The 24,397-nt window shown below is 40.0% G+C and overlaps 1 protein-coding gene and 3 pseudogenes across 1 annotated transcript; all 4 read left to right on the forward strand.

The window, feature by feature from the left end:
• The first annotated feature begins 3,668 nt into the window (after window positions 1-3,668).
• Window positions 3,669-5,638, forward strand: LOC125218703 (UDP-glycosyltransferase 75C1 pseudogene; annotated as a pseudogene).
• A 6,596-nt stretch (window positions 5,639-12,234) lies between these two features.
• On the forward strand, window positions 12,235-13,864 carry LOC125218719 (crocetin glucosyltransferase, chloroplastic pseudogene; annotated as a pseudogene).
• Window positions 13,865-17,829: 3,965 nt separating this feature from the next.
• On the forward strand, window positions 17,830-19,588 carry LOC125205290 (UDP-glycosyltransferase 75C1-like). The gene has a single exon (XM_048104168.2). The coding sequence runs from the start codon at window positions 17,887-17,889 to the stop codon at window positions 19,273-19,275; it is 1,389 nt and encodes a 462-aa protein (XP_047960125.2). The 5' UTR covers window positions 17,830-17,886; the 3' UTR covers window positions 19,276-19,588.
• A 1,618-nt stretch (window positions 19,589-21,206) lies between these two features.
• On the forward strand, window positions 21,207-22,866 carry LOC125212612 (UDP-glycosyltransferase 75C1 pseudogene; annotated as a pseudogene).
• Window positions 22,867-24,397: the final 1,531 nt, after the last annotated feature.

A 24,397-nucleotide genomic window follows, 5' to 3' on the forward strand; every position in this document is an offset into this window, starting at 1 on the left:
TTGAAACTATTTTATTTTTATAATCAAACGTGAGTTAAATGTGTTACTAGAATATAAGGTCTATCTACCATATATAGTAAAAATAAACCGGGACTTCTAATGGTGGATGGACTACGTACAAAGAAATTGAGACTCCTAATGGCAGACAACGGGAGTACTATTTTTTCATTTTCTGTTTTTTTCAGTGGATGTCGTGCCCCAAATGCGGTGGGGGATGGGATGCTCGGCCCCGTTACAGTGCGACTCTCTAGGCCGCACGCATTGTGCAGCCAACGATGCTACACAACCCAATTTTTTAGTTTATTAATTGTAATTAAAATTTTTAACAATATTAATTAATTCCTCTATTAGGCCTGTCAAATTGGGTACCCGCGGATACCCCATCCGAAATTTTCGGGTACCCGGTCCCGAAATTCCCAAAATCCAATACCCGATACCCGGCCCGAATTTGATTTCGGGTACCCGGATACCCGACTCGGGTATCCAGTCCCGAAAAATCGAATATTCAGTCCCAATTGTGATTTTGAATTTTTTTTAAAATTTCTTTTGAAAACTAACTACAAATTTTTAGAATTTATTTAATATTATTTAATTCAAATTTAATACAAAGTTGAAGTACTAGTATTCAAGTAAAAATAATTACAAACTTTTAGAAATACAAAATTCTTATAATAGCTCGAATTTAAGAGAAAATAACTACAAATTTATAGGAATACAAAATTCTTGTAGTAGTTCGAATTTAAAAGAAAATAACTACAAACTTTGAAAAATACAAAATTCATAAGTTATAGTACATATTAACATCTTTTATTCATCCTTCATAAATATCACAATTCAATAATTCATAAGAATTCAAGATCTAACAATAATATCATCAAAAATTCAAAATATCACAAGTCAATGAAATTAAAATGTAATTAAAAAATTAAATTACATATCTTATATGCTAACTATTAAGTATTAATTAAATCGTAGTTAAGAAATTAAATTACATTTAATTATAATAAAAATATAATTTATTAATTTTAGAAAATAAATCGGATAATTCGGGTATACCCGATCGGATATTGGGTAACCCGATAATCCAAAATTCTCATTACCCGATCCCGATCCGATACCCGAAAAATCAGATTTCGGGTATCCAATTATCCGACTTTTTCGGGTTTGATATCTATTTTGACAGGCATACTCTATATATATTCATTCTGCACCGATTTTATTCTACACCACTCCTATACTCTCAAACTTTTTCTTTAGTTTTTAAAATTTTTAGGAGTTGTAATTTTTGAAGTTTTAGGATTTGTAATTTTAAATTTCTAGAACTTCGCAGCACAAATCTAGAGACACCAAGACATCAAAAATAGAGTAGACGTATGATTTTTACACGGGTGATCGGCGAGGAGAACAAAATATTAAAAAAAGGGTTAAACAATTGGATTGAAACTAATTTGTTTTGAAAGTTTTGCACTGAATTTTATGCCTGTTTAAATAACAAACGTTTTTGTCCATTCATAAACTTTTAGCTTTTCATTCCGTTATTATTTACTCCGTCCCCGATTAAGACTTACACTTTTTTATTTCGGTCTGTTTTCAATTATGAGTCACACTTCATTTTTACCATGAATAATAAGTAGGTCTCACATTCTACTAATTCAATTCACTCATATTTTATTATAAAACCAATATAAAAAAATGGGTCTCACGTTCCATTAACTTTTTCAACCAACTTTTCTTAAATTTTCTTAAAACTTGTGTCCGGTCAAAGTGTGACTCTTAATCAAGGACGGAGGGAGTACTCTCTTATTAACTTTCACTATTTAGTATACTCCTCTGTCTAAAAAAAATATACACTTTGGATTTAGATTAAAACTTGTTAAGTAATAGAGAGAAAAAGCATTTAAACTATTATTAGTAGAAAATGAGTTTCATTCCATTAGACGGAAAAGACTTTCTAAAATTAGAAAATACATATTCTTATGGTACGGACTAAAAATGAAAGAGTGCATATTCTTGTGGATCGAAAGGAGCATTATTTTTTCAAAGTAAATGTTTAAAAAAGCTCATCACTTAGATAGAGAAAGTAATTTTTCTTTTCATTCAAAGATAATAGAAATAATTATTTTCATCATGTAAATTAGAAAATAAATGTTTAGTGTACTAAGAAAGAGAAATTACTCCCTCCGTCCCACCGAAGATGACTCGCTTTCCTTTTTAGTTTGTCTCAATTAAGATGACTCATTGCTAAAATTGGAAATACTTTTATTTCTATTTTATTTCCTCTCTTTTACTTTACTCTCTCCACCTAACACATAAACTAAAGTTATATAAAATCCCGTGTCATCCAAAGAAGAGGTCATCTTCCTTAGAACGGAGGAGTAAAAGATATCATGAAGGAAATAGGTAAAAATAGAATAAAATAATTTTTTAAAAAAAGAATAAATAGAAAAAAGAGTAACATAAGGTATATTAAATGCGTCAATCATTTAAAAATAGAAATGATTATATTACATTGTAATGTCCCGAGTAAGAAGTAAGAATATGAGTCTATTAGGGCCAACATAGGGAGTGATATTTTTTTTGTATAATATTGACTCCGTACATGAAATAATTTTCCGTTTTGTAATTTGGGGTAACTGCTTTTAAAGTCACCAACTTTCCATGAATTTCGGTTTTTCCGACAAACTTTAAAAAGTTCGTGTAATGTCACAAACTTTACTGTCGGTTGTCATTTTCCCATGTCAGGTTTTTCGGTCTGATTCAACTGTTCGTTTTCTATTAAGACAATGTCCAAATTATTTTTTCTTACTATCATTATCTTCTTCTTTGAAATAGCTTCGCGTGGGTACCTTGTACGCCTCAATCGGAACTCAGATGAAGAAGTTATGGCCATTTGATGAAGGCTGCGACCTTTGTGCGACCTTGTACCATCATAATGGCCATAACTTCTTCATCCGAGTTCCGATTGAGGCGTACAAGGTACCCACGCGAAGCTATTTCAAAGACGAAGATAATGATAGTAAGATAAAATAATTTGGACATTGTCTTAATAGGAAACGAACAGTTTGAATTAGACCGGAAAACCTGACATGGGAAAATGGCAACTGACAACAAAGTTCGTGACATTACACGAGCTTTTTAAAATTCGTGGGAAAAACCAGAATTCATGGAAAGTTTGTGACTTTAAAAGCAGTTATCCCTTGTAATTTCGAGACGTCCACGTATCAATGTCTAATTTTATAGTAATTTTTTTTATTTTTGAATTATAAGTGGAGCTCACCATCCACTAAATAATTAGAGTTAAATTCCATCACAAACTAATACAATATATATATGGAGATTCACATTTTATTAACTTTTTCACCCGTTTTCTTCTCATTCTTAAAATATGCATTGAGCAAAAATGAGATTTTAAAACGTGAATGAAAATAGATATTTATTATTATAATAATTTAGTAGTATTTATATATATTTACTAAACTATTTTTATCTAACTAAATTTAGATGGATCCGATCAGCTAAATCATGACCCGATAAATGATGCAATGAATTAATATGTCACAAAAAAATAACCGAATTACATTGTCTCATATCTCGGCACTGTCACACTCAAACCACCTCACATGCCATGTTAATACAAATTACATGTGGTTCATTCATTAAGATTATCACAACCCCATAACTTTTATCTTCAATCAAACCAGCAAGCAAAATACATCTTTGATTTTGTACTTCTCTGTCGGCAGCTCAAACAAATATTCCTTCAATAATTGTACCAAACCCTCAAATCCCACACTCCAAATCCATCACTCATTTTGCTAATACAAAACCAATGGAAAATCGCCACATCCTCTTAGTAACCTTTCCGGCGCAAGGCCACATCAACCCCTCCCTCCAATTTGCAAAGAAGCTCATGAAATTGGGCATCCACGTCACCTTCGCCACCAGCCTCTCCGTGTGCCGGCGCATGGCCGACACCAAGGGCCTAACCTTCCTTGGATTCGACGACGGTTACAAGCTCGGCGACGACCCCAATATGTTCATCGACGCGATTCGAAGCCACGGCTCCACCGCCTTGAGAGGCGCCATCGCCGCCGCAGCGGAGGAGGGCCGCCCCGTCACGTGCCTAGTCTACACGCTCATCCTCCCCTGGGCGACCGAGGTGGCGCGTGAGCTCCACGTCCCCACCGTGCAACTCTGGGTCCAACCTGCCACCGTCTTCAGCATTTACTACCACTTTTTCAACGGATTTTCCGACGAAATCACCCAAAAATCGGATAGTCCAGGCTGGAAAATCGAAATCCCCGCAGCTCCGCCGCTCTCCAAAACCGACCTTCCCTCCTTCCTCCTCCCTTCGTCTTCGGAAGCGGATAATTTTGCGCTTTCGGCGTTTAAGGAGCAGTTCGACTTGCTCGACGCCGAGCCGGGCAAGGCGAAGGTGCTCGTGAACACCTTCGACTCGCTCGAGGCGGAAGCGCTCGGCGTGCTCGACCGCTACGAGCTGATCGGAGTCGGACCGTTGATTCCCTCTGCTTTTGTCAACGGCGGCGACCTCTTTGTTAAATCCGACGGCTGCATCGAGTGGCTGAACTCGAAGCCGCAGTCGTCGGTGGTGTACGTGTCGTTCGGGAGCCTGCTCAAGCTCCCGAAGGCACAGACAGAGGAGATCGCGGCCGGCCTCCTTCGCTCTGGGAGGCCGTTTTTGTGGGTAATGCGAGGCAAGGAGAAGGAGAAGGAGGAGGAGAAGTTGAGCTGCTTAGAAGATTTGGATAAGATTGGGAAAATCGTGACGTGGTGCTCCCAGCTCGAGGTGCTGAAGCACCCCTCGCTGGGATGCTTTGTCACGCACTGTGGATGGAACTCGACTCTGGAGAGCCTGTCGTGTGGGGTCCCAGTCGTGGCGTTTCCTCATTGGACGGATCAGGGGACGAATGCAAAGATGGTAGCGGATGTGTGGAGGATTGGGGTTAGGGTTAGAGGTAATGAGGATGGGATTGTGGAGAGTGGGGAGATTTGGAGATGCGTTGAGGAAGTGATGGAAGGTGGTTTGAAGAGTGTGGAATTTAGAAAAAATGCTAATAAATGGAAGGGATTGGCTAGAGAAGCTGCGGCGGAAAATGGATCTTCTACCGTTAATTTGAAGGCGTTTTTGGAGCATGCATCTTGAAGTATGGTAATGGTATTGATGTGGTCGCCTCATTTTCCTTCCTTATCGCGTTTTAGCTTGATAAATGGCTTCTAGTTGATGCTAATAGCATATATAGTTGTGATCGCATGCAAGGTCAGCAGTGCTCCTAGTAAGTGGTAAAGTCTGAATTTTTACGATGGAGCCAAATCACTACTATTATAGTCAAATAAGTAAATTGATGGGGGACCATGGGCCGCCCTGGCCCCAATGTGGCTTCGCCACTGCTCCTAGTTATGCAACGTCGTGCTTAGGCATTGAGTACGCGCGCGTATGGACAATGGCTGAGCACACCTTTGCGCATGCATTTGGATAATTGACCGAACTTATAAATTAGTGGTGGAATTCATGTATTGCATGGTTTAATTTTATACTACTCCATTCAAAATTGTTTAGATATTACGTTTATCATTCTCTGGTCTTTTAAGAGATATGAAACTACGTACTTAACACTTATTATTTGGAGTTCATTTAAGTAAAATATGTGATACGGGGAGAATACGAGGTTGGATGCAAATAGAGATTGTGGGCAAATGGCTCAATGAATTTAAAATCAAAATTAAATAGTCTCTCTTTTAGTATATAGTACTATTAAAAAAGTCGGTATATATCTGCACTACTTACTTGCTTCCGCCACATATCCAAGAGAGAACAAAAATGCCTAATTAATGACTTGAGTGCAAACATATTGATTGACTTTTCAGCTCTTTGAATAACAAACATTTAAGAGATTGACCATTACTTTGACCTAGCTATTTTTATCTAGTACAATGTCTTTTAATAATCATTCAACATTATTTTGACTCGGACTCATGGACTCACTGAGTAACAAAAATAGTGGAAATTTATTTCCACTAAGTTCAGTGGAGGAGGGATTTGACTCATTCAGTCAACTAACAGTGGAGCTGAATTTCCTCAAAAAAACAACTCATATGCGTTGGAGCAAGCGGTAACCAATCCGTAGGTCCAGGCTGGTTTCTGGAGTATGGGGCCACATGCGGTGGAATCAGTCACTATAAAAAGTTTACCTAACACAGTTTTGGCTGCAAGGGCAGCCCAGTTGGTCTCGGAGGGGCAAATTTGTAAGATTGGCCAAGGATCAAATCTCACTACTGTCGTGTAGTTGCAATATCTCTCAGACACAAGTGTGAAGTCTTGGGAGGTGGGCTTTTGGCAGGCAGTGGGTTAGGCCCTCTCCTTTCGTGGATCACTACGTACCCTGATTTAGCATATCTCACAATACTGTCGGACCAGGACGTGAGAGGCTCTTAAAGTTGGGGTTTCAACCTTTTGTAAAATGGTTAGACTGATCTAATGGATTGAACTATAAATGCGGTGTCAACAACCACACATGCCATCATTCATGATTGAGAATTAGTTTCATGCCCGGAAATGACCATCTCAAACCACATAAATTTCCTTTTTAAAATTGTCAATATAACGAGTGATTAGTTACAAGCGATCTTCTCGTTTTTTCCAATTATTTAAAAATTTTGGATTCGGTCTTTCATAATTATAAACAATATTCTCTATATAAAAAAAGAGAGTTGCATAGTACAGATATCCATCTTTTATTATCTAATTGCATCTCTGACTCTATTTTCAACAAGGACCTAGCTAGAAACACAAGCTAACCATAACTAAGCAAAATGACAATTTTCGCTGCATGATAAGTCAATATTTGAAGGATGGTTGCAAGCTTATTCCATTGCATCATGATTCCACCTTTCCCTTTCCCTTCTCCTTTTCCTTTTCCTTCTCCTTTTCCTTTACCTTTACCTTTACCTTTACCTTCTCTCTATCACGTGCATGATTTTGCAGACCTCTTTCCGATCTTCAACCTCATGACTGAAACAGCATGGAAAATTCATCTTTAATTTTGCACTTGTCAGTCGTCACCCCAAACATCACACACTCATGCCTACATTACTTATTGATACACTTTTTATTAGCGCTATAAATACCTGCAAGTATACAGAATAGGAATAGTATAGCTAAAGGTCAGTACCAAATATCGATCACGGGAAAAACAATCACAGAATGTCTACCTTCTACTGAGCTTCGTTCACTATTTGGAAAATCAAAAGTTTTGAAGATTTTAAAAACTAAAAACAACTTGAAAGCAATAAAACAACTAATTGCTGATAATTGAAGAGGTAAAATATGAGAGATAAGAGAATTCCAGGGATGTACGTTCACAGTTATGGTTATACTAATTCAAACTACAATAGCCTAGCACAGTTTATACTTCGATATCACGAGTCACATAAGTTTTGCCCGTGCGGCACAAGCGTGGATTACTAACACTAGGGTTGTCAATCCTAGATCCGTAACTCCTAAAAGCTCCTAAGACCCTTATACAGACCCCACTCTCAATTAACAGTGTCGTTTTAAGGGAAGTTAATTGTAGTGTCTACTAAGTGGATCTAACTCGCCAACCTCCTCTCTCGATTATGTAGCAAGTTATGTTAAATCATCACCGAATGTGTCCCTCAAACGTGAAGTATTATAGAACAACTTAGGGAAGAAACGAAGTAAAAACAAAATGGATATTAAATAAAAAACGAATTTGTATAACCAAAGTCGTTACTAACACATCCTTAGAAACCTATGAATTTAGTTACACATAATTGAATAAGCTAAAAATATAGAATGAAGGGAAAACAAAGTGAACATAAGAACTAAAGCAATAAAATCCAAAGGTTGAATCCTTGTAGCATTGATCTTCTCTTGATTCATTCTTCAACCTCTTGCACATTGAAGAACTCTCAATTTATGCTCTGGAATTATATGGCACAAAGAAGATCCTTAATGAAGAGGTTTGAGGGAGTATTTATAGGGTAAAAATCGAGCAGCAACAAATAAGGTAAAAGGTGGCTAAGTTTGGTAAATATTGGGGAGAAAGTAGGTCAATTCTGTGCACCACGTTTTCGCAGCGGGCCTCAGCACATTGGCCAGCGCTCGCTGCATGTTGATCCGTAACCTCTGCCTCTAGGATAGCGGTCGCTACACTGTGTTGCAGCGGTCGCTGTGAATAATCTCGTAGCTTCGGAAACTCTTAGAGCGGTCGATGCACTCCCTAGCGGTCGCTGAGCGTGTTTCTCGTTTCAGCACATCTTTCTCCGGAGCGGACCGCTACTGACTCAGGGGTCGTTGGGCCCCAGCGGTCGCTGGCTGTGTTGCAGCGGACCGCTGGGCGGCTTGAAAGCTCCAGATTTCCATCTTCGACTTTTTGGTGTCTTTTTGGGCTCAAATTATCATATTTCTCACAGAACACGGTAATGTCACCGCCTGGTATCGCCGACATTCATGCATTTTTTTTATTTGAATATATATATAAATTACATTACACGAAAAAAAAAATATATCAAACTTTGCAGTAGAAAAAGACTATCGGAAAAAAAATTTATACAAAACATGTCACCATTTTATAAACTTCCACAATAGACTAGTGACTCGTCAAGGATGCAGCCACCACGCTCCTCTAATACAGACTATATCATTTAACCTGCAGGGTAGAAGAAAAGGGAGAGGTGAGCTTGACAGCTCAGTAGCAATACCCACACTACAAAATTCAATTTTTTTAGAAAAGGCAATAGTTTACTAACAAATATTTTAATTGCTTGGTTTTATCTCCCGGAATTATTTTACATTACGTCTCTTAACACATATCCCATTCTTATCCACCTACAAACACATATACATGGCACACATCTTTCATCATACACGTCTTTCATCATCAAACAAATTAAGCTGTTAAGTATAATTACTTACTCCTTAATTATATCCTTAATTATTTAATAATATATAAATAATATTGAAAAAAAAATGAAATAAAATGGGTTTTATCAATGAATGTACGGATCAAATGAAATAAAATGGGTTATATCAATCAATTGGCGGTCACTATAAAAGTATAAAAGCATAATTAAAAAAACGTACATGAAGCAATTAATCTGGATTGTCGTTTTCTCTATACATTCCAATTTTCATAAACAGATCCAGCCCATATGCAGGTGGGCAAATGCCTCTCCTTGGCCCTTTGCGCCTTTTATAGTAATATTTTGTTTATTACTATCATTTATATTTATTACAATTTTTTAAGTATATGTATTTCCTTCTATCTATTATAAGCAAGTTACCTATTTTAGACGTGAGTCCACTTAATTTTTTAAATCTCATCTTCAGGAAAAACATTTCATTTATAATGGGATTAAGAAAATATCAAATTAATCCATTCGTCCCATAAAAATATGCACTTTCAATTTCCGTCATTCCATAAAACTGTTGACATTTCCATATATAGAAAGTTGCCCACAACACATTAACATATATATATCAATTTATTTAACTTATACCATTCATTAACTCTTATAATAATGTGACAATATAGGTCTCACTATCCACTATCACTATTTTAACTATTGTTTTCTTCTCTTCTTATTTATTTTACCAATAGTATATTAATTCTCATGTTATTTTAAATGCCTATATTATTAAACGGAAGGTGTATATCAAATGTGCCTCCTCAAATACTCCATATTGAAATTTACAAATTGCATGTGATTCATTCATTAATAGTACTCCCTCCGTCCCGGATAATTCGGGTCACTTTGACCGGGCACGGGTTTTAAGAATTGTAATAAAAAGTGGGTTGAAAAAGTTAGTAGAATGTGGGTCCGTACCTTTATATATTAGTTTTATAATAAAATGTGAGTAGGAATGAGTTAGTGGAATATGGGGTCCACTACCAAAAATGGTAAAAGTGAAATGGGACAAATTATGTAGGATGGACCGAAATGGAAAACTGGGACGAATTATCCAGGACGGAGGGAGTAAAATTTAAACCCCACAATTTTAATTTTAAGGAAAATTCATCTTTGCTTTTGTGCCTTTCGTCACCGCAAACCTCACACAGTCATGCCGCCTCAAGACTTCTATATGTATTTACACTCATAAACAAAACACTCAGAGCACTCCCAATGGAGTTCCCTTATTTCTCCCTTATTTCTCCCTAACTCCTGCCACATCAGCGCCACATCAGCATCACATTTTATCCCCAGTTTTTAGCCAACCCCTACAATGGTTTCTCCCTTATTTCTCCCTTATTTCTCCCTAACTCAACATTTCATTTTTACATCATCACTAATTTAATTGTTTTATTTTTATATATAATAAAGCTAGCTTATTTAATTTATAAAGATAAATCAAATAAATAGTAATAAAGTTCGTTGTATTAAACACGGGTACACATTACAACGAAGAAAATTAAAAAAAAAAAAAGTACACGAATGGAAATAAAAAATCAAAAAAAAAATTCAAAGAAAAAAAAATTCAAGGGCGGTGGGCGCGGTTTCTATTTGCCCACAATTCTTCGATGATATCGTGTTGTAGTGCTTGATGGGCCTCCTTCTGGTGTATGTCCATGAACGCCTGGAACCGTTCATGTTCGTTGTGCGGTACACCCTGGCGGGCGGACTCGGTTGAGACACCGTGACTCGATGATGCAACACTTGGGTCGTTGGTGACGTCGAGGACGCCTTCGTGTTCATCTTCGATGATCATGTTATGCATGATGATGCACGCATACATGATATCGGCAATATCCCCCTGGTAGAAAAAGCGCGTCGGACCCTTTACCAGTGCAAATCGCGATTGGAGCACCCCAAATGCCCTCTCCACATCCTTGCGCGCAGACTCTTGCGCTCGGGCAAAATACCTTCTTCTATCTCCGAGTGGGCATCTGATCGTCTTCAGAAACACGGGCCATTGCGGATAGATGCCGTCAGCCAGGTAGTACCCCATGTTATGCACATTGCCATTGGCCGTGAATTCGATGGAGGGGCCTAATCCGTTGATCCGCTCGTTGAAAAGGGGCGAGGAATTGAGAACATTTAGGTCGTTGTTCGACCCGGCTATACCAAAATAAGCATGCCAAATCCAAAGCCGTTGGTCGGCAACGGCTTCAAGAATGATGGTGGGATGCGTACCTTTGTAGCCGGTAGTAAACTGGCCTCGCCACGCGGTTGGGCAGTTCTTCCACTGCCAGTGCATACAGTCGATGCTGCCGAGCATCCCCGGAAAGCCGTGGGTCCTCCAGTGCCAATCCAGTAGGAACTGGCAGTCAGCTGCGTCCGGCGAGCGAAGGTAGTGCTCCCCAAATATCTCTCGCACGCCCTGACAGAAATTCTTCAGGCACTCGTTGCCAGTCGTCTCGCCGCATTGCAGATACTCATCGAACATGTCGGCGGACCCTCCATATGCCAACTGCCGGATGGCAACAGTGCATTTCTGTAGGGGCGATAGTCCGGGCTTCCCTGCTGCGTCTCGCTGGAGCCGGAACTCGGGGTAACGCGCGGACAACGCATTAACAATGCGCAGGAAGAGGGAGCGGCGCATTCTGAACCGGCGACGAAATACATCTGCCGGATAACGTGGTTCCTCCGCGAAATAATCGGCGAACAGCCGATCGTGCGCACCAGTGTGGTTGCGAGGGATGTATCGGCGCCGCCGGCGGATTGGCCGTTGGGGGGGTGGCTGCTGCATTCGAGCGATCTCGCTTTGTATGCAGCGGGAGATATAGTTGTTGATTGGGTTGTTGGCGAAACCCGCTACATCCCATCCGGTGGGAGCGGGAGGTACCTCTTCTTCGGAAGAAGAATGTGATATTTCCTCGTCGGACTGAGCACGAGACGATGAATCAGAACTCATTTAATAAAGATGGAGAGAAAAAAGATTGAAAATTTGTGTGAATGAAGTTTGTGGGTGATGAATGGAGGAAGAGGATGAAATATTTATAGGGGTGGGATAAAATAGCCGTTCGGCCAAAAAAAAAAAAAAAAATTTTAAAAATCGCCGATTATCGCCGAGCGTCGCCCACAGTGGCCGGCGATCGCTCGGCGATAATCCGGCGATAAATCGCCACTCGGCGAAGCAACGGTAACATTATCGCCGAATTATCGCCGACTTCGCCACAATGGCCGGCGATAATTCGGCGATAATCGGCGATTTATCGCCGAGAATTCGCCACCTCCATTGGGAGTGCTCTCAAATCCCACACTCACAACCATACAAAATCCTTGTCCACCAATGGAACAGCGCCACGTCCTCCTCGTGACGTTTCCGGTGCAAGGCCACATCAACCCCTCCCTCCAGTTTGCAAAGAAGCTCATGAAATTGGGCATCCACGTCACCTTCCTCACCTGCATCTCCGCGCGGAGCCGCTTGGCGGATACCAAGGGCCTAACCTTCCTCGCCTTCTCCGACGACGGTTTCAAGCTCGGCGACGACGCTGATAAATTCATGGACGCGATGCGAAGCAACGGCTCCACCGCCTTGAGAGGCGCCATCGCCGCCGCAGCGGAGGAGGGCCGCCCCGTCACGTGCCTAGTCAACACGCTCCTCCTCCCCTGGGCGACGGAGGTGGCGCGTGAGCTCCACATCCCCAGCGCGCTCCTCTGGGTCCAACCGGCCACCGTCTTGTGCATTTACTACAACTATTTCAACGGATTTTCCGACGAAATCAACGAGAAATCGGATAATCCAGGCTGGAAAATCGAAATCCCGGGAGCTCCGCCGCTCTCGAAAGCCGACCTTCCCTCCTTCCTCCTCCCTCCGTCTTCGGAATTGGATAATTTTGTGATTCAGGGGTTTAAGGAGCAGTTCGACTTGCTCGACGCCGAGCCGGGCAAGGCGAAGGTGCTCGTGAACACCTTCGACTCGCTCGAGGCGGAAGCGCTCAGCGCGTTCGACCGTTACGAGCTGATCAGAGTCGGACCGCTGATCCCCTCCGCCTTCGTCTGTGGAGAGGATCCGTCTGAGAAGTCGTTCGGCGGCGACCTATACGAGAAATCTGACGACTGCATCGAGTGGCTGAACTCGAAGCCGCAGTCGTCGGTTGTCTATGTGGCGTTCGGGAGTCTACTGAGGCTCCCGAAACCACAGATGGAGGAGATCGCGGCCAGCCTCCTTCGCTCTGGGAGGCCCTTTTTGTGGGTAATGCTAAGCGAGGAGGAAGAGGAGGAGAAGCTGAGCTGCTTAGAAGATTTGGATAAGATTGGGAAGATTGTGACGTGGTGCTCCCAGCTGGAGGTGCTGACGCACCCATCGCTGGGATGCTTCGTCACACACTGTGGATGGAACTCGACTCTGGAGAGCCTGTCGTGTGGGGTCCCTGTCGTGGCATTCCCTCGTAGGACGGATCAAGGGACGAATGCGAAGATGATAGAGGATGTTTGGAGAGTTGGAGTTAGGGTTAGAGGTAATGAGGATGGGATTGTGGAGAGTGAGGAGATTTGGAGATGTGTTGAGGAAGTGATGGATGATGGAGTTAAGAGTGTGGAATTCAGAAACAATGCTAGTAAATGGAAGGGATTGGCCGGAGAAGCTGTGGCGGAAAATGGATCTTCCACGATGAATTTGAAGGCGTTTTTAGACTAAGTTTGTCCTTGTCCTTGTTTGGAAAAGGAAGGATGGGAGGCCAGAGAAATTGCTGCAGAAAATGGATCTTCGACTATGAATTTGAAGGTGTTTTCGGACCATGCATCTTGAAGTTTGTCCTTGTCCTTGTTTGGAATAATTTGCTCCGTACCCAGAGTGGAAAAAATTTAGGAAACCATGAGTCCTACTTTAATGAATATAAATTGTCCTACTTTTATGAATATAATTTTTTTTTTAATAAAATGTACTCCAAGTGAAATATATTAGTGAAATGTGAGTTCCATTGCCAAAAATAATAAAATGTAAGGGGGTCATTGAGGATGGCAAAAAAGAAAATTAATGTCAAGTAGGACATATGAAGTAGTACTTCCTACGTCCCATAGTAGATGACTTAGTTGAAGAAATGACACGAGATTTTAGGAGATGTTGTTTTGTATGTTAGATGAAGAGAGAAAATAGTATATTTATATTAATGTGAGAGATAACTTTTTCCAAGAAATGAAAATGTCACATTTTTTGTAGGAGAATCTAAAAAGGAAAGTGTGACATCTATTATGGGATGGAGGGAGTACTATTTATTACTCCATCTGTCCCATTCACGATGATCACCTTTCATTTTTTGTTTGTCCCAATCAAGATGATCACTTTCCAATTTTGAAAATAACCTCATCTCTCTTCACTCCTCATTAAAATATTCAACAACATTTTCCTCCCTACTTTATTCCACCTAACAACATTCCTAAAATCTCGTGTCACTCAAGAATATGACCATCTTGAGTGGGACATAACTTTCTTGTGGAGTACTATTATTTTAGTCATTTTCTATTTTCATCGGATGACGTGCCCTAAATGCGGTGGGGGATGGAAGCCATGGTTGGAGGGCAGGCGCAAGGGGCGGACGAGTGAGGTGCCTAAGTTGGGGTGGGGACGCCCATCCCCGTTGTGGCGTGCCTCGCCAGGCCGCACGTTCTGTTAATTTGGTTATTTTATTCTACAACGATTTTATTCTACACCACTTTTATCACTCTCGAACTTTTGTTATTTTGGTTTTTCAAATATTTAGAATTTGTAATTTTTAATTTCTAGAAGTTGTATTTTAATTTTTGTAATGACTGAATGAATTTTTTTGTGTTATAATTGTTCATTGTTTTAAATTTTACAACTAAAATAGTTAATACTAGTGAATAGTGCAATTTAATATTTGTGGCTTGGGGAGGGGCGTGGAATGGGGCGCACGGTTGTGAGAATTGGAGCGTGGTGCAGAAAATGAAGGGAATGATGACGTGGGGGTGGGTTGTGGCATTGCGTGGGGGCATGGGTTGTCGATCCCAAATTTTACACTCCTTCCGCCCACCAATAAATGTTTCATTTTGCTATTTTAGTTCGTCCACTAATAAATGTGTCATTTGTTTTTTTTACTATTTCTAGTAATGGATCCGACATTCAACTAAATTTATTTCACTTACATTTTATTATAGAACCAATATATAAATATAGAGATAAGAGAATTTCAGGGATGTGCGTTCACAGTTATGGTTATACTAATTCCAACTACAATACCCTAGCATAGTTTATACTTCGATAGAACGAGTCACATAAGTTTTGCTCGTGCGGCACAAGCGTAGATTACTAACACTAGGGTTGTCAATCCTAGATCTGTAACTCCTAAAAGCACCTAAACCTTTATACATGCCCCACTCTCAATTAACAGTGTCGTTTTAAGGGAAGTTAATTGTAGTGTCTACTAAGTGGATCTAACTCGCCAACCTCCTCTCACGATTATATAGCAAGTTATATTAAATCATCACCGAATGTGTCACTCAAACGTGAAGTATTATAGAACAAATTAAGGAAGAAACGAAGTAAAAACAAAACGGATATTAAATAAAAAACGAATTTGTATAACCAAAGTCGTTAATAGCACATCCTTAGAAACCTATGAATTTAGTTACACATAATTGAATAAGCTAAAAACATAGAATGAAGGGAAAACAAAGTGAACATAAGAACTAAAGCAATAAAACCCAAAGATTGAATCCTTGTAGCATTGATCTTCTCTTGATTCATTCTTCAACCTCTTGCACAATGAAGAACTCTCAATTTATGCTCTGGAATTATATGACAAAAAGAAGATCCTTAATGAAGAGGTTTGAGGGAGTATTTATAGGGTAAAAATCGAGCAGCAACAAATAAGGTAAAAGGTGGCTAAGTTTGGTAAATATTGGGGAGAAAGTAGGTCAATTTTGTGCGCCACTTTTCGCAGCGGGCCTCAGCACATTGGCCAACGGTCGCTGCATGTTGATCCGTAACCTCTGCCTATAGGATAGTGGTCGCTACACTGTGTTGCAGCGGTCGTTGTGAATAATCTTGTAGCTTCGAAAACTCTTAGAGTGGTCGATGCACTCCCTAGCGGTTGCTGAGCGTGTTTCTCGTTTCAGCATATCTTTCTCCGGAGCGGACCGCTACTGGCTCAGCGGTCGTTGGGCCCCAGCGGTCGCTGGCGGTGTTGCAGCGGACCACTGGGCGGCTTGAAAGCTCCATATTTCCAACTTCGACTTTTTGGTGTCTTTTTGGTCTCAAATTATCATATTTCTCACGGGACATGGTAATGTCACCGCCTGGTATCGCCGACACTCATGCATTTTTTTTATTTGAATATATATATATAAAATTCATGCCCGAACCAAAGTGGACAATTAGTGGAAGACAGAAGAAGTAATAATGGTTAGGGCTATTAACTGTAATTGTAATAGTTGATAGGTTTCTCTCTGTAATCTGTCATACTTATCAGTCGCGTGGTTGAGAGTTTGACTGAGCTCTTCTAATGAAGAACAAAGAGGTCTTGGGGATTAGTGAATCCGAACCTAGTCTGATCCCTATGACTACTACTATAAAATTAGAATAAAATACTATTTTAATTGTTAGGAGTCGTATGGCCCTCCACCGGGTACACCTCTTTGATAAATCCGTTAGGATACCCAAATGCTTATGTAATGACTTGGAGGAGCACAAATCTAGAGACACCATAAATAGAGTGCGAGTATGATTTTTATACGAGTGAGGTGAACAAAATATTATAAAAAGAGGTTTAAACAATTAAATTTGTTTCGAAAGTTTTGCACTTAATTTTATGCCGTTTTAAATAACAAACGTTTTTGTCCATTTATAATTTTTCATCGTTGTTCTCTTCTTATTTACTCTCCTTTCACTTTATTAGAATATTATTTAATACTATTATTTTTCAAAACGAGTGCTTAAAAAAACTCTTCATAAAGAAAGTGATTTTTTCATTTAAAATAAAAGAAATACTTATATTCATCATGTAGATTAGAAAATAAGTAGATGTTTTTTTGTAATATTCACGCTGTCCACAAAGTAATACTCCATTTTATAATTTCGAGTCGTCCACGAGTTAAGTCTAGTTTAAATTTTTGTCATTTTGGATCATAGCTTACACTCCACTAAATAATTAAATTTATATTCCATAAACTAATGAAGTACAGTATATAAATTGAAATTCACGTCCCATTAATTTTTTTCACCATTTTTTCTTCATATTCTTAAAACATGCCCTAAGCCAAAGTGACCCGACCTTAAAACGTGAATGAAAATAGGAGTATTTATTATAAATAAGTATGCGTATATATTTGCTAATTTATTTTTATCTAACCAAGTGCTCATCTGTCCCACTAGAAATGAAACGTTTTCCTTTTTGGATTGTCATATTAAAAATAAAACGTTACTTAAAATAGAAATAACTTTATCTCTACTTTTCCCTCTCTCTTACTTTACTCTCTCTTCTTTAACTCACAAAACAACACTAAATAAAATCATGTGTCGGAAACCAAATGTTTCATATTTATTGGGACGGAGGGAGTATTAGATTGATCTGATCAGCTAAATCATGAACCGATAGCTTCGACTATCCATGGTCCTATTTTAATAAATTATGCAACGTCAACAACCTCCCTTCCCATGCATTACTACGTCATATAAAAAAAAAAAACCGAATTACGTTGTCTCAGATCTCAGAATTGTCACTCTCAAACCACCTCACATGTCATGTTATAGGCAAACACTGCAAATTGCTGTGGATCATTCATTAATAAAACCAGCAAGCAAAATTCATTTGATTTTGTACTTCTCTGTCGTCATCTCAAACGTCACACACTAACTCATCTATATATAGATTTATAACTACGTATATCCCTTCAATAAATTGTTCAAACCTCAATTCCCCACTCATTTTTGCCAATACTCAACCAATGGAACATCGCCACGTGCTCCTAGTAACCTTTCCGGCGCAAGGCCACATCAACCCTTCCCTCCAATTCGCAAAGAAGCTCATAAAATTGGGCATCCACGTCACCTTCGCCACCAGCATCTCCGCGCGGCGGCGCATGGCGGCGCCCGTCGTCGCCAACGGCCTAACCTTCCTCGCCTTCTCCGACGGATTCGACGACGGTTACAAGCTCGGCAACGACGCCAATATATTCATGGACGCGATGCGAAGCAACGGCTCCAAGGCCTTGAGAGACGCCGTCGCCGCCGCGGCGGAGGAGGGCCGCCCCGTCACGTGCCTAGTCTACACGCTCCTCCTCCCCTGGGCGACGGAGGTGGCGCGTGAGCTCCACATCCCCAGCGCCCTCCTCTGGATCCAACCGGCCACCGTCTTCAGCATTTACTACCACTTTTTCAACGGATTTTCCGACGAAATCACCGAGAAATCGGATAATCCAGGCTGGAAAATCGAAATCCCCGGAGCTCCGCCGCTCTCGAAAACCGACCTTCCCTCCTTCCTCCTCCCTTCGTCGTCGGAAGCGCATAAGGCTGCGCTTCCGACGTTTAAGGAGCAGTTCGACGCGCTGGACGCCGAGCCGGGCAAGCCGAAGGTGCTCGTGAACACCTTCGACTCGCTCGAGGCGGAAGCGCTCGGCGCGTTCGACCGCTACGAGCTTATCGGAGTCGGACCGTTGATTCCCTCAGCTTTTGTCAACGGTGAGGATCCGTCGGACAAGTCGTTCGGCGGCGACCTCTTCGTTAAATCCGACGGCTGCATCGAGTGGCTGAACTCGAAGCCGCAGTCGTCGGTGGTGTACGTGTCGTTCGGGAGCCTGCTGAGGCTCCCGAAGGCACAGATGGAGGAGATCGCGGCCGGCCTCCTGCGCTCTGGGAGGCCGTTTTTGTGGGTGATACGGGCGGCGGAGGAGGGGAAGGGAGAGGAGGAGGAGAAGTTGAGCTGCTTAGAAGATTTGGATAAGATTGGGAAAATTGTGACTTGGTGCTCCCAGCTCGAGGTGCTGACGCACCCCTCGCTGGGATGCTTTGTCACGCACTGTGGATGGAACTCGACTCTGGAGAGCCTGTCGTGTGGGGTCCCAGTCGTGGCTTTTCCTCATTGGACGGATCAGGGGACTAATGCGAAGATGATAGAGGATGTGTGGGGGACTGGGGCTAGGGTTAGAGGTAATGAGGATGGGATTGTAGAGAGTGAGGAGATTTGGAGATGTGTTGAGGAAGTGATGGATGGTGGTTTCAAGAGTTTGGAATTCAGACGCAGTGCTAATAAATGGAAGGGATTGGCTAGAGAAGCTGCGGCGGAAAATGGATCTTCTACAGTTAATTTGAAGGCGTTTTTGGACTATGCATCTTGAAGTTTGTCCTTATATGGTATGGTGAACCGATGGTATTGAAGTGGTCGCCGCCTTTTCCTTTCTTATCGCGTTTTAGCATGATCGATGGCTTCTACTTGATGCTAATAGCATGTATAGTCGTGCTTGCATGCAAGCTTAGCAGTGCTCCTAGCTATGCAACGTCCGTGCTTAGGCATTGTGTACGCGTATGCCCAAGCGGTGAGCACACCCGCTACGCATGCATTTGGATAATTGACCTATTTATAGTGGTTGTATTCATGTATTGCATGGTTTGATTTTATTTCTATTAAAAATGGTTTAGATGTTACGTTTATCGTTGTCTTTTAATAGATACGAACTTTATAATTTTAGGAAGAAACGAGGTTGGATGCAGAGAGAGATTGTGGTCAAATGGACGTTCTCTCAGGAAAACGTATCAATCAATTAATACTAGTAGTGTTACTTTTTCATTAATACTAGGGGCGGTTGCAAGATTGTATCCTTAGATTAAATAAGTAGTGCGTTTGGTTTATGAGATTGAAATCCACAACTCAATCCTAGATGGATAATCATGGGATAATTAGTCATAGTCAATCCCCTCCAACCTAATAAACCTCACAACTCAATCATAGACTACATCTTGGTACTGTTTTATTTAGAAAACTGAACACCACCGTAAAGTAGTAATATAATCCGTCTGTGTGAAATATTGTCCACTTTGCTTTTTCTCATTTTTTGTGAATGGACTTCACTTTCTACTAACTCATTACACTCGCATTCTATTATATATAGTATAAATGTGGGATCTACAATACATTAACTTTTTCAATTCACATTTCTTAAAATCCTCAGCGAGTTAAATATGGACAATATTTCGTAGATGAAGGGAGTACTTCTTTTGATGAGGTATACAAGAAAGTTATTGAAAAAATTAGAAGAATATGAATCTTAATTATCTTTATATATTTAATTTATAATGAAATGAGACTGGAAGAAGTGAGTCGGTGTAGGGTCCACTTAACGAGGGATTGAGAGAGTAAAAAATAAGTTGGCAATTCAAATCGACCTTCCATATATATGTAGGAGTACTAATTTAAGCTAATTTACGTGCAACTTGAGACTAAAGAATTAGTGGCTCAATGAATTTAAAATCAAAAATAAAATAGTCTCTCTTTAATTATTACAGAGTCGTATATCTCTGCACTACGTATTTCCGCGCGCCACGTATCCAAGAGAGAACAAAAATGCCTAATTAATGACTTGGAGTGCAAACATATTGATTGACTTTTCAGCTCTTTGAATAACAAACATTTAAGAGATTGACCATTACTTGACCTAGCTATTTTTATCTAGTACAATGTCTTTTAATAAATGTGCTCATTAGCAACAATATTTTGACTCAGACTCATGGAAATGTGGAATCATGGTTAAATTGACCTAATGGATTGAACTATAAACTGATAACTTTGTTGAATTAATTTGATGATATACATATTGGCGTCGATACGGCGTCAACAACCACACATTGCATCATTCATGATTGTGAATTAGTTTCATGCCAGCAATGACCATCTCAAACCACATAAATTTTCTTTTTAAAATTGCCAATATAACGAAGTGATTAGTTATAAGCAATCTTCTCGTTTTTTTCCAATTATATAAAAATTTTGGATTCGTCATTCATATTTACGTCAAGGACCATAACTAAACAAAATGACAATTTTTGCTGCATGACAACTCAATTATTGAAGGATGGTTGCAAGCTTATTCCATTGCATCATGATTCACCCTTTTCCTTGTCCTTTTGTTTATCACGTGCATGATTTTGCATACCTCTTTTTGATCTTCAAACCTCATGATTGAAACAACAAGGAAAATTCATCTTTGATTTTTTTATTGAATCTCAACCTCATAATCTTATTTTTAATCAAACTAGCAAGGAAAATTCATCTTTGATTTTGCACTCGTCAGTCGTCACCTCAAACGTCACAAACTCATGCCTCCACTACTTATCCCAAACTTTTATCTACACATATTTACACATTCCAACTTTGCAATTCATCACTTAAATAGTGCACCGAAAATCCTACTCGACCAATGGAACACCGCCACGTGCTCCTAGTAACCCTGCCAGCACAAGGCCACGTCAACCCTTCCCTCCAATTTGCAAAGAAGCTCATAAAAATGGGCATCCACGTCACCTTCGCCACCAGCCTCTCCGCGCGGCGGCTCATGGCGGAGACCGCCGCCACCAAGGGCCTAACCTTCCTCACATTCTCCGACGGATACGACGGCGGTTACAAGCTCAGCGACGACACTAAAAAATTCATGGAAGCGATGCGAAAAAACGGCTCCAAGGCCTTGAGAGACGCCATCGCCGCCGCAGCGGAGGAGGGCCGCCCCGTCACGTGCCTAGTCTACACGCTCCTCCTCCCCTGGGCGACGGAGGTGGCGCGTGAGCTCCACATCCCCAGCACGCTCCTCTGGATCCAACCGGCCACCGTCTTCACCATTTACTACCACTTTTTCAACGGATTTTCCGATGAAATCACCGCAAAATCGGATGATCCAGGCTGGAAAATCGAAATCCCCGGAGCTCCGCCGCTCTCGAAAACCGAGCTTCCCTCCTTCCTCCTCCCTTCTTCGTCCTCGGAAGCGCTTGCAGCGTTTAAGGAGCAGTTCGACGCGCTCGATGCCGAGGCGAGCAAGCCGAAGGTGTTCGTCAACACCTTTGACTCGCTCGAGGCGGAAGCGCTGGCTGCGATCGACCGCTACGAGCTGATCGGAGTCGGACCGCTGATTCCATCCGCTTTTGTCAACGGCGAGGATCCGGAGGAGAAGTCGTTCGTCGACGACCTATACGAGAAATCCGACGGCTGCATCGAGTGGCTAAACTCGAAGCAGCAGTCGTCGGTTGTGTATGTGGCATTCGGGAGCCTGGTGAGGCTCCCGAAGCCACAGATGGAGGAGATCGCGGCTGGCCTCCTTCGCTCTGGGAGGCCGTTTTTGTGGGTATTGCGAGGCGAGGAGGAAGAGGAAGAGAAACTGAGCTGTTTGGAAGATTTGTATAAGATTGGGAAGATTGTGACGTGGTGCTCCCAGCTCGAGGTGCTGAAGCACCCCTCGCTGGGATGCTTCGTAACGCACTGTGGGTGGAACTCGACTCTGGAGAGCCTGTCGTGTGGGGTCCCGGTCGTGGCGTTTCCTCGTTGGACGGATCAGGGGACGAATGCGAAGATGATAGAGGATGTGTGGAGGATTGGGGTTAGGGTTAGAGGTAATGAGGATGGGATTGTGGAGAGTGGTGAGATTTGGAGGTGTGTTGAGAAAGTGATGGATGGTGGTTTGAAGAGTTTGGAATTCAGACGCAGTGCTAATAAATGGAAGGGATTGGCCAGAGAAGCTGCGGCGGAAGATGGATCTTCGACTATGAATTTGAAGGTTTTTTTAGATCAAGCATGTTGAAATGTTTTATTCCCCCGTCCCACCATAGAAATAGGCCATTTAGGGTTGACACTGAGTTAATAATGTGTAATTAGTAAAGTATGAGAGAATGAGAAAAAATAGTTGAAATTGTGTAATGGGTGGTGGCACCATAAATGATAAAATAAATGAGAAGAAGAAAAATGGTTACTGTAAATGGACATGGATTAATTTTTTATGGGATAAATAATAAATAAAATATGGTTTATTTTTATGGAACAAAATCAGTAGAATGAGTAGTAGTGATGTAAATGACTAACTTGTCAGGCCGGAATAAGAAAATTAGTTCTTCATTCCAATAAATAAAGTTTAACTGAAGCTAGTATGTACTAATATAGTACCGCATATGGCTTGATCTTATAAATTAAGTAGGACTTATTTGGGTTTATTAAATTGCTATTAGTTTTATTTTATTCTAAAATTAATAACTATATTTCAATAATTTTTTAAACTAATTTTCTTTGCTTTTTAAAAAATTTGTGTTGAGTTAAAGTGAGATATTTAATCCGATAAAGAGAATACCAAATAACAATATGTCGTTAATAGTGTGATACAGTTATGGAGTAAATACAACACATAGTACGTATACTATTTTGCAAAATAAAACAATGTAAATAAACAAAAAAATCATTAGCAGCTCAAAGTTTGAATCTACTTGTGATCAAAATTTTTATAGGAAGCAAAACTTTATCAATTGAAACAAATTTGAAAAGAACTACTCCTTCCGTCCAGCATTAGGACATCCGGTTGAGTTGGATGCGGGTTTTAAGAAAGAGTGATGCTAAACAACCACATTATAGTTAACCACACGAGGATATATTACTAAATTTAAGTATGAATTATTTATTAAAATATTATTTGTAGTTAGTGGATAAATTTAAATGACTGTATTAACCTTCAACCTAATTTTCGTTTTTTAACTATAATCTCTCTCCTGCCTTTTCGAATTTGAATTAAAATTATGTATTAATTGCACTTATATTTCCAGTAAAAATTTAATGCACAAATCTCAAAGTTAACCACAATATTACTACTGCTTTTAATGGATGAACTTACTACATGAGTGCATTAATTTTGATTGTATACACGTTATTTCGCAACAATATGTCATTGTAATCCCCTAAAAAATGAGAATTGTTGCCTGTTCATTTTAGGACTAATTATTCTAATTATTTTACTTGATATTCAAATTTCGTGAATAACTCATTGATTAAATGAGCAAGATGGTAAGAAATTATTAGTATATGTATTGATAGCATAAAAAATTACTAATATATGTTTTTGATTGTATTGATAAACAACTAAATGTATGCAATATTTGTATAATTTGCATAATTTGATTAAGTCTACAAAGTTGATGATTTCTTAAGATGTGGTGGGTGTTTGTTTTGTTTATAGTAATTTTGTTATTAGGATTTTTTTAGAAAATAAAAGGATGGATGAGAATAAATTACTAATTGATTTATTTAGATTATTCTAATAGTATTAGATTTTTAAGCACTTTTAAAAAAATTATTTAATTAAATACAAACATCATTATAATTTCTTTAATAAATTAAAAGGTTGGATGAGAATAAATAATTTATTATATTTTAAGTATATTAAAAATTTATTTAATTAAATAATAGTCATTAATATTTCTATAATGAATTAAAAGGTT

The sequence above is a fragment of the Salvia hispanica genome, chromosome 2, assembly GCF_029641045.1.
Source record: "Salvia hispanica isolate PSC_SH4W2 chromosome 2, Shi_PSC_v1, whole genome shotgun sequence".
NCBI lineage: Eukaryota > Viridiplantae > Streptophyta > Magnoliopsida > Lamiales > Lamiaceae > Salvia > Salvia hispanica.